The sequence below is a fragment of the Rhopalosiphum maidis genome, chromosome 3 (assembly GCF_003676215.2).
Source record: "Rhopalosiphum maidis isolate BTI-1 chromosome 3, ASM367621v3, whole genome shotgun sequence".
Classification (NCBI taxonomy): Eukaryota; Metazoa; Arthropoda; class Insecta; order Hemiptera; family Aphididae; genus Rhopalosiphum; species Rhopalosiphum maidis.
Window position 1 is genome coordinate 37,152,224 of NC_040879.1, and position 11,731 is coordinate 37,163,954.

Sequence of the window (11,731 nt, forward strand, 5' to 3'; positions counted from 1 at the left end):
ATATTAAATATATTTTAAATATTTAAACCATTCTATTTATTACGTACCTACAATTAATTTCTCAAATTTTTTTCACACACATACCTAATTTATTTTATTAAATTTAAAATAATATGTTCTTAGCAAATGTTTATATTAATACGGAGCCAATTTGACCAGACCGTAGTTCTGCCCATGATAATAACTATAAACATATTCACAATCACAATATTGAGTAATAATTATAAATATATTTTGTAAAAAGATAATTTGGGCCACAAACTTATATATGTAATCAAAATTTGAGTAAACATTTGTTTTTTTTTTGGGGGGGATAGACGTTTAGTAGGCATCTAATGAACTTCGAATAGTGGGCTGGACCCTCCTCAGTCCACTCCCGGGTTAAAACTTAAAAGAACGATCTAAAAATGAAAATATCTGTTTGAAACTCATTTATGATGATAAGCAAAAAGGTAATGTATATGGTACACTGGTACATTATGTATTGAATACCAACTATTATTGAAAAATATTGTTATTTTATTAATAATTATTAAGGTTCAAATATTTTTAAGTATTTTAGTATTTATATACATTTTGAAATGAAACTTCTTTACGATTCTATTTTTATAAAGTATCTTACATGACTAATTCTTGTATCACATAATAAACATTTTTTAATATCCTATTTAATTCTGCTAATAACCATTAATGTATTCTAGACACTGAGTTGCTGCTTGTCTTACCCTGGTCAACTGCAGAAAGTATAATGCGCTTTATTAGGAGATCCTCCCTACCTGCTTTGCCTCAAACATTGGTTCTAGGTCACTTTATAAGTGCGAAACGCGGATACTTTGTACGGTCGGGTAAAAAGATACATTGCAGAACGCGGACGAGTTGTACTCTCTATTATAGCATTATATACAATTTTATTAAGAGTGTTATTAAATTCAAATATTATTTGGTAAATCTAAGTACCTATCTTATACATTCTCCGAGTTTTTAGACAATTTTGCGGGTGAATACAATTGAACGAATATGGCAATAGGCTACATAAAAAGCAAAAATCTAATTTTGGTGAAAATAATAAGCTATTAACTTTATGTAACCAGCAGAGCCGTAACAAACTCATTTGACGCCTGAGGCAAGTTTGAGTATATGCGTCCCCCTTCCGTCAAAAAAATCTCATTTTGAAAATGTTAAACTATTATATATTTGTTTATTAGAGAAGTGGTCAACTAGTATTTATTTTAAAATTCATTTTAATTGACACATAAAAAATAAATCTCATAATAATTTATACTTTTTTTGTGCAAACGTCGTTTGAAATTTATTTTTTACTTATCTAGTATGCATCTTCAGCAGTCTTGTAAAAAAATATTAAAATACTGCTGTAATACTATTGTATTTGCATGAAAAAGTATTAAAAATACTTTTAAAATACTTATAAAATAATGTATTTTACGAATACTCACAAAGTATTTTTTTTTAATTTTTACAAATCTACATACCTAAACCACACCTACCTAATACTGAACATTTTAAACATTTTACAATAAATTCTCTGAAGATTCTTAAAGATAATAGCATGTTGGCCCAAAACAGTTAAAATATGTTCTTTTATAAAGTCAATTTTTTTCGAAATTTTTATCTGAACTTTTTTTTTAATATTTAACATTTTACTATTTATTTTTATAGGAGATTGATAAAACTGATTTATTTATAATATTTAAATACAAGTATTAAGTTTAAAAATATTTCTAAAATTTATTCAGAATACTTTAAAATAGTTTAAAAATTGTATTTGGAATACCATAAAAATACTTCGAAATGTATGTAATTACTAGTTTCCAAACACCTGTAATTGAATACTTTACAAGACTGCTCTTAAAGTCTTAAGTGTTTTGTGCCTGGATATAATTCTGGGTTACCCAAACAAAATAAAATAAATAAACAGCAGGGAATAAAACTGCAGAAGACGTGAGCTTAAAGTAAGAATAAATGCTAAAATGCATTATGTGCCATACAAACTTCAGTATATTATTTGGGCACTCATCGGGAGTTAGCGCTCCCGGTGACAGTTACAAGTAGTGTAATTAAATAGTTAAATATTTTTTTTAAGTAAGACATTTTTAAATGCTCCTTGAATACTATATATTGATAGAATAATATTTGAATTTAAACAATTTATCAAAGTTTAGCGCCCGAGGTAAATGCCTCAGTCGCCTCACCCTTGCTACGGCCCTGGTAACCAGTACCAAAAGATAAATAATTTTGATAATACAAAGTGTCCGCGGTCTGCAATCTAAAATTTTATTTGACCGTACAAAATGTCGTATTTTACAGTTTAATAATGAACCATTGGACGGTACAAAGTAACCGCTTACCCAAACATTACATGAGTTGGCTATTAAATTTGACAAAGAAGATTTTGTAGATATATGTGTTGCAACAATTCCATACTTAGTGGATTCATTAGAGATTTTGATGGTATTATTTATATTTAATTTGAATTGCTTATAAATGAAATATTTTTGTAATTATACCCTGCAGAATTTAAAAAATTGATTAGAATTATCATAACTTTATACCTACTTCTTAACCTTTTTATTTAAAAATCTGTAGTATCTGGATTTATAGGTAATTTTAGTTTTATCTTTTATGATTACTATTAGTGTCTTTTCTTAAAATGTACACAAATTTTTATGATGATACCTATATTATACTTTAAATTTGATAAGTATAATCATTAAAAATTGAGAATCCATGATTTGTATTATATCTTTATTATGTTTAAATAATAGTTAAGATAATTTATTAAAATAAAATAGTTTATTAAACAATAGATTCTTAGTCAGATCACAATACCTATATAAACAGTAGGCCCATAATATGTTTCTTTATAATAATTTGTTTATTTTAGAATATGAATATTTATGCGATTAATTAAAAATGTGTGATAAAATGTTTTAGATAAATATAGTGTTATATTAGCATGTACACATTTAATAAATATATTGGGTACTGTTACATGGCATAACCAAAGTCCACGCAGATGCCACTTTTAAAGTTGTTCCGTCTAATATGGGCAATCAATTGCTGAGTATTAATTTTATGATTGAAAATTATGTAAGTTATATTTAATTTGATATATAGTTAAGTTTTGATAGTTATTATTTTTATTGATATAATATCAACCTAACAGAAAACGTTAATTAGTTGTAGTTAAAACTTGATATTTTATTTTGCAGTCCATACCAATAGCATATGTGTTAATGGAAACTGAATCTAAAAATTCATATCAATGTGTAATGGATTATATGAAAAATAATTTATTTCCTAACTTATCGCCATCATTGATAATGATTGATTTTTAACTGATTCTTAGAGATGTATTATCTTCTAGTTTAGGTATTGATGGCACATGTGTCTTAGGATGTTAATTTCATGACATATTCAGGTCAGTTTATCTACTGTTGATTAGTACTTTAAGTTTGTTACATAAACCAAATTAAATTATTTTTCTTAAAATGTTCATGTAGGTATATCTGTATTGAATACTAATACACCATTAAAATATAGATTGTAGTTTTTTATTTATAAACATTTTAAATTTTTTAAGGGTATATATTTTCAATTTTGTGAATAAAATAATTTGTTGCAATTTAAAAATATTTTTTAATTATTAAATATTATGGTACATTGAACATTTTTCAATGCATTAAGCATAATTTTATAATTGACTAATACCTGCTTATGCTATCTAGTCTACATTGATTTGACAGGAAAAATAGAAAAATTATAGTACATAAAATCAAAGTAATACTTTGAGTTGAAATTTGAGTTTATACATCTATTAACTACCAAACTTGAATAAGAGACTATATAAATATTATTCAAACAATATATCCTTTTTGATAAAATATTTATTAAATTTGTTTTTTTTCTGAAAAATAATTAACAATGCTGTACAATTTCCAGTTTTTGATTATTGTCACTAATTTCTACATTAATACAATAATATTTTACAAATACCTAAGATATTTTTTTTTTGAAAATGGTATATTTTTAAACGAGTACATTAGATAGATGGAGATAGCAAATTAAGGTATCATTGCATCTTAAAGTTTTTAAATTATAAAAAAATGAAAAAAAATATGTATAAGCTTACAGTATAAATAATACTAATTAATATATTTATCACTTATTATTTTCTTATTAATATGAATTTAATTTACAGGCAGTATTGAAAAAATGAAATCACTAAATTGTTTACAAACTATTAATTCAAATTTGTATGCATTGAAAATGTTGTACATTTTAATGTGTTAACCATTATTGCCCAGTGCAGAAATTGTGTAAGGTCTTCTTCTCATTAAGGTATATGCTATCTACCACAACATTCCATTACCTAATTTGTTTGAATATTACCAAAAGTAGATAGTACATAATAATAATTGTATGTACTACAGATGTTTCAATTATTAAAATTCACATTTTCTATTATTGTTAAACTTTTAAGTTACTGGATAAGACGTGTCGGAGTTAATTTATTATCTGTGAATGGTGTCTCTAAAAGGACAAATAATAACTAAGAAATTCTGTTTTTATAACTTTTTGAGACACAAGTTTTCTATTCACATCCAAATTTAAGGGTCTTTCTTGGTGAGTGTTAAATTAATTTTCATTTTTTATCTATGTAAAAACTAAAAACAACACCTTTTGAATATTATAATCAGGGCTCATAACTTCTAGCATTTGCATATTTTTTTTTGAGAGGTCCTAGAGATACCTATGTGAGCTATAAATTTGTTTCAGATACCCAAGAAGCTAAATTCGAAATTTTATGTTGCATATTTTTGCATATTTCGAAGTATAAGTTCTATTTTGCTTTTTTTCTATTTTCCAATATTATTTTTCCATAATATTTATTTATTTTTTTTTGTTTTCAGTTCCGTAGCTTTTAAAAAAATTTTTCTTAATAATAAAAAGTAATTATAGTCGTATTAATTATTTATATTAGTAACTAATTCGTGTCAATTAATTGTTCTTATAATATTATAAGAAAAAACTATATATAACTATACGAGTTTAGATGACGTGCGACCTAGCGAGAGTGTATGCTTGATACTTGGTAATCCCATCGTTAAAGAAATTGTAGCATATGCACTAGTATTTTATTTTTAGTTTCTAGGTATTCCGAAACCATTATCTAGATATTCCGATATCATTATTTTCAGATTATTTACAGATTATTACTCAGTCGTTTCCGATTGTTCGTATTGTATGCATGCTAGTTCATTTCGTGAATTCGCAATCTAAATTCTATAGTTTTGTTCATACAGAATTTATTTTACAATGCCTAAAGAAAAACAATCTGTTTCTAGTCGTCTTAAAAATATTGTTCGTGAATTTGGTGAAAATACATTTGCAACCGACGCTAGTGTATTACTATGTAAGTTTTGTAATATTAAAATTAACCACGAAAAAAAATTTAATATCACACAACATTTAAAAACCGAAAAACATATGAAGGCCGTTAAACGTGCAGAAAATCAAAGTGAAAAAAAAAACAACAATTGGTTACCAACTCTACCAAAAAGTCCTCATTCAGTAAAGATTTGTGTTTTGCGTTGTTATCAGCAAATATACCACTGAATAAAGTTTCAAATCAAAGCTTTCGTACATTTTTGGAAACTTATACCGGAAATAATGTTCCTACAGAAACAAACTTGAGACTTGGATACATAGATGACATTTTTAACGAAACAATGAGTAAAATTAAACTTGAACTGTCTGGTAAAAAAGTTTGGGTCAGCATTGACGAAACTACCGATGTTGAAGGTAGGTTTGTTGCTAATGTAATTGTTGGTATACTTGAAGCAGATTACCCGGATAAACAATATTTAGTTCATTCAGAACAATTAGAAAAAACAAATTATTCGACTATTTGCAGAGTATTCGACAAATCTATCGGAATCATTGGTATTCAACACGAGGATGTTTTATTGTTTACATCCGACGCCGCTCCCTATATGATAAAAGCTGGTAATACATTGAAAGCATTTTATTCCAAAATGATTCATATTACGTGTACAGCTCATGGACTCCACCGAGTAGCAGAGGAAGTAAGGGGCAAATTTAGTAATGTCGACAAACTTATTTCTAGTGTTAAGAAAATATTCCGAAAAGCACCAAACCGTGTTCAACTGTTCAAAGATGAAGCTCCTCATTTAAATTTGCCACCGGAGCCTATTATAACACGTTGGAGTACGTGGATCATCGCCTCGAATTACTATTGTGAAAACATTGAAATCATACGTAAAATTCTCGAAAAACTGCTACCATTAGCTGAAGCTATAAATGTATTTGAAAATGTTGAAAAAGTTTTTGAAACCCTTCAAGGACCAATTGGAAAAGCTGTTTTTAATAAACTCAATAACGTCACCCACAAAAATGTCGGTCTTAAAATTTTAAAAAATATTTCAAATATATTATCTGGTGTAACTATGAACACAGAACTTGAACCTGGACTTCCTGAAGACTTTTTAACAGATGATCTCGTGTACTTTAAGTTTACACCAATTACGTCAGTGGACATTGAGCGGTCGTTTTCAATGTACAAGACTCTACTAAGTAACAATCGAAGATCATTTCACTTTGAAAACTTGTACAAACATCTAATTATTCAATGTAACTTTCAAGGTAAATATATGTTTAAAAATATTTAAAATATATAGGTATCATTATTCATTATTTATTATAATTTATAATTTTTTTTTTATAACAACAATCGCAGAATAAATGAGTACCACAAGTCGTTTACCACAATAATTCTGATGTTATATTATTCAATTTTTTTTTTATAATAATAATAATAATTTTTTTTTCGCATATTTTAGTATTTTTAGTGCATATTTAAGCGCTTATATGAATATTTTTAAGAGCATATTATTGCGCTTATAATAACCTTTTTTAGAGCTATAAGTTATGAGCCCTGATTATAATACATTTTATTTTATTTTTACTTTTGACAATAAAGTACAACTTTTTTATTTCTTTTACTGGTCTAAAGCATTGTCAACTATGGCCATTAGCAGCAGAACTTTTTATTATAAATATAAAATAAAATCCACTACAAGGATATCTTAGGTACTCCTTAGGTATGAGGTATCTAAATGAAATTAACCAAAACTTGGCATCTAAAATTAGAATGTACTTTGGAGTGTTTCAGTGGCGGTTTTATGTAATACCCTAAATTCTTGAATGCATTCTTACCCATGGTCGGATAGGCCATTTTTGGTCTACCGGGAAATTTTAAAAAGTGGCCCCCACATGAAAAAAATAGTCTAAAAAGGAAGACCCATTACTGAAATACGAAGGGGGGTCCACTGGGAAATGGCCATGTTCTTACCTATCATAAAAACTAATATTACCGATATTGGTATATAATTATAGTTATAGGTAATATTATAATACCTTAATATAGAATAAACACTGTACAGTACAATGTAGTATATATTGTAGTGTATATTATAATTTACAAATGTATTACTGTGTTGAATATTTAATTTACTATTTAGTTGTACCCCATACTTTTGTGAGCCATTTCTGAGATGGTCCACTTTCCATTTTCATAGCTGGATTTATAAATATTGTGTCATTTTCAAAAATTCACATTAAATAAATTTCAGCTTTTAGCTAGCTATATTACATTTGTAATTATATATAATAAATTGTATAAAATAAACATATATTATTGCCACATTACAAATTATATAATTTAATTATTTAACTATACCAATGTACTAAGAAATGGTCCTGAGCGTTTTACTCAATTTATAGTTCTATGAGTTTGGTAAAGAATTAAAAAGATTCTCGGACCAAAGTAGATCATAAAATGATGTTTATTAGTTGTAAAATAAATACTTAATTAATAAATTGTAATAAATATAATTCAAATAAATAAAATCATAGGAATTAAATAAAATATCAATGGATTCTATTCAGAGTCTGGATAAAAGTTAGGCTCATTTATATTGTTATTATTTTCACAATCCTCTAGTCTATCATTCAGTCTACCTAGACGAGTTTGTACATGTATATCCCATCTACTATGAAGATAACAATAAAAATTATAAATGCTTAAAATTTTCTGTTTTTCGTATTTCAGTCTTACAATTTCTTCTAGGTTTAATTCAGTTTCTTTAAATAGTTTTCGAATTCTTCGGTTTAAAACTCTTAGGTCGTTTTTTTTTTGATTTTCATCATTTTTCTGATATTCATTGTGTTGTTGATCTAGAATCATTAACTCTTCGATATGGTATTTAATGCTTCTTATTTGTGGCGATTCCATTTTTTGATTCTGTAAATTAAAGGTAAATATTTATTTTTTTGATTACATATAAATTAGGATTATCATCAGTAATAAAAAATGGTTATGAAAATTTGAACATAAATAATTATTGTTTATTGAATAATTTATAAAAAATTATAAATATAATTAATTATATTTTAAATTTTTTATTTATTTTTTTTTAAATAAGCTTTAAGTCCTGTATAAATACTATCATTTTACAAAATACAATATACAACTGACACCTCTAATTATTGGATTTTGAGTTAAAAAATAACTAAAAAGTAAAATGGTGCAATTAAATTACAAATTTGATTTAAAAATAATAAGCCTTTGTAATAATAAATTTGCACTTGATAATACTATTTTTAATACTCTTCAATGTGATAATGTTCCTTTGCTAGATAGACCATATAAAATGGTATTAATTTAATTATTAGTTAAAAAAAATACCTAAGTATTCGACTCCATTCTTTTAGAAAAATGTCTTCAATAGAAATTTAAAAGCCTGTCAGTAAAAGACAATTGTTAACAAAATAAATCATTTTTATGAACCAATAGTTGATATATATTTAGTACTTACCAACTAACTATTAATTTTATGTAGTGTACCATATTTTAAATATTTTGTATTATTATTACTAAATCAGACAGTAACTATACCAGTTTTGTTTTATTTTGTTTTAAATATTTTTATAATTATTAAATAACCAGTTATTTGTTTTTTTATTTCATAATCATTGTTATACTATATAGTTATGATTATTAATCTTGTTTTAATTGTTCTAAGTTATTTTGTATTATACATATATATGTATATATTATCTACAAATATGAATAAATATATTATATTTGATTGATTGTTTGAATATTTGTGTTGACTAGTTATATTAATAATTGGTTTTTAAATTGTTGTTTTTTAAAAATGTATTAGCCAATACTTTTATTAGAACAATTTTTTTTAAATATAATATTTACATGATAAATTGGTACTTTATAAAGTAGGTAGGTGGTTATTAATAATTTACATACCTGTTGAATAGGTCTAAATTTAATAATATGAATTGCAGACTTGTAGTGCTCTTAGATCATATACTATGGATGGAGCGATGGAGTCACAGCGAATTATATTCATACAAAAAAATGTTGTCAGTATTAACGACGAGTCTCCGAATTAGGTGTTAAACATGCGCATAAACATAGTATAGATGGACTACGCGTTTAGCCCTAATCATGTCAGCAATAATAAACTTATGTAGAAGGTAAATAATCATGGAATAATGTTTATCTCTATATTTTTACATAGGTACATTTTACAAATCTTTTTTTTTAAATCCCAATAATAAATGTTTTTTCCATGATATTTTACCTTCTCCGTTATATAATTATGATGGCTGAGTTTATTGTTGGTGAGTGGGTAGGAGGGACGCGCAGTCCATCTATATTATGTCTATGAATATGCGCATGTGAAACGTAACTCCTTGCATATTTATCCACCTAACCAATGGATAATTATGCGATGAGTTGCATCACGCATGCGCATATCGAACACCTAATTCGGAGACTCGTTGCTAGTGTCCGCAACAAAATATTACGCTGTCGCTCTATCCATAGAATATGATCTAAAGGTGACCTGGACGTCCCATACTATCTCATGAATTATTTATCATTGTAAATACCAATACGATGATTGTTCTATATTGTCGAGTCATTATCAACCGTCTTTCGTTCGTATTTTTTAATTGTGTTTCCCTACTAGTGCCCTTCTTAAATGTATATAATATTAATAACTCGCCCTTATCGGCCTACGCCACCGTGTGCCCACTCGAGTTGTCGCCGACTTTGAGTCTGTCTTTCTCTTTTGCGTCACCCGTCGTCTCGTGTTCGAATTTGATCCGAATTGCAATAAAGCACATTTAATATTACACCAAAAACGGTTTACTTATTTATTTCAAACCTTCTGATGACGACAGGGGAACTAGTGTCGTCGCCCGCCGGCACCAACTAATTAGCTGCGACCATTAAATTGGTGACCTCAACGTGATTTGAAAACGCAACCTTCTGATAACGGTAGGGGAAGTAGTGTCGTCGGCACTAACTAATTAGCCGCCACCATCAAAACGTCTAAAACCTCTTAGATAAGACAATTTCGGCTATCTAGTATTTTTATATATTAGCTGTGGTCCGGTCACTGGTGGGCGTGATTGACGACGGCCCGTTGATTTTTCATTGTGCCGTTTCCCGTTGTTTGCATTTCATATTGTGCAACACTGTAAGCTGCGCCGCCGTCACCGTAACTCGACATCAACAGGTAACTGACTTGTACCGCCGTCCGCTACGGCCACACCGATATTACAAGGTAAATAGTGTTTTGTAGATTTGTTTCGTCGACTCGAAAATTGTGAAAGGCACGTCCCTTGTATCTGCACCCTACAATAATAGTAATCAGACGATTGGTGTTCGAATCATCCACAGAAACGTGATTTGAAGTTAATCGATCGATCATTGCAATATCATATCGATCTAGACGTTTTATAAGCATTCCATTACTACCACCACCACCACAATGAGCGTAGACGCCGAAGCTATTTTTTACATCACCAAGGGCATCATGACACTGGAAGAATCCAGGTGAGTTCGATTTACTCGTGTACCCTTTTGTAAACTTTAATAATCGAGTTTCGATACAATAAAGGAAGTTAAATGACGACCGTGAAAACTTGGACCTTTCATTGTTGATTGGCGTGACGACCGATGATCAGCTATATGACCAAATCAAAGTTGAAATTGATATATTTCATAAGTGCAATAAAATAATTGAGGTAAGGACAGCTGTTGTTATATTTCCTTATGAGGTGTCTAAGGTGTTTAATTTGTTTTATTAAAAATTAAAGAAAGAAGAAAAACACAGTAAACATGCAACGTTTTTACTCTTGGTGCTGTTCGATCGCATAAACAATATGTTTGCGTATATGTTTATCCTGTTCCCCATTAAGAATGAATGTGTCCAGAAGTACATACAATTTTGCTTAAATCATGTAAGTATAAATTAACTATGCATTAACCAATACAAATATTAATTGACTTTTTTTTTTTATTAAGCTTTCACTCGTATTCACTCTAACATCTAAAAATAATCAAAAATCAGAATAAACCACTTTGTTACCATCTAATACACTGGTTAATTAAGCATTATAATATTTAATAATTATTTACTATTATTTAAAATGATTTTTTTTAAATTTGTATAATTGTATTAATTTTTTTTTAAATTAGAATAAAATCAAATATAATTATTATTCTACAAATTATTGTTAAAGCATTATGTGAATTGTATGTAACAAAAAGACTTATTAATGTTTATAATATTTATACTTAGGTAGGTACCTATTTATT

General features: G+C 27.5%; 1 protein-coding gene across 1 annotated transcript; it reads left to right on the forward strand.

Annotated features, from left to right (window-relative positions):
• The first annotated feature begins 3,012 nt into the window (after nucleotides 1-3,012).
• LOC113558564 lies at nucleotides 3,013-11,527 on the forward strand. Its single transcript, XM_026964056.1, has 6 exons — nucleotides 3,013-3,108; nucleotides 10,513-10,646; nucleotides 10,713-10,966; nucleotides 11,031-11,157; nucleotides 11,230-11,373; nucleotides 11,438-11,527. Exons 3-6 carry the CDS (start codon nucleotides 10,902-10,904, stop codon nucleotides 11,486-11,488), a joined length of 387 nt encoding a protein of 128 aa, XP_026819857.1. The 5' UTR covers nucleotides 3,013-3,108; nucleotides 10,513-10,646; nucleotides 10,713-10,901; the 3' UTR covers nucleotides 11,489-11,527.
• The last annotated feature ends 204 nt before the right edge of the window (nucleotides 11,528-11,731 follow it).

What these genes read in the sequence shown, in the direction of transcription:
- LOC113558564 (XM_026964056.1), top strand. Translation starts at nt 10,902, where the DNA reads ATGAGCGTAGACGCCGAAGCTATTTTTTACATCACCAAGGGCATCATG. An exon ending in ATGACACTGGAAGAATCCAG is followed by an intron (nt 10,967 to 11,030) that starts GTGAGTTCGATT and finishes GATACAATAAAG; the next exon opens with GAAGTTAAATGACGACCGTG. An exon ending in TACAATTTTGCTTAAATCAT is followed by an intron (nt 11,374 to 11,437) that starts GTAAGTATAAAT and finishes TTTTTTATTAAG; the next exon opens with CTTTCACTCGTATTCACTCT.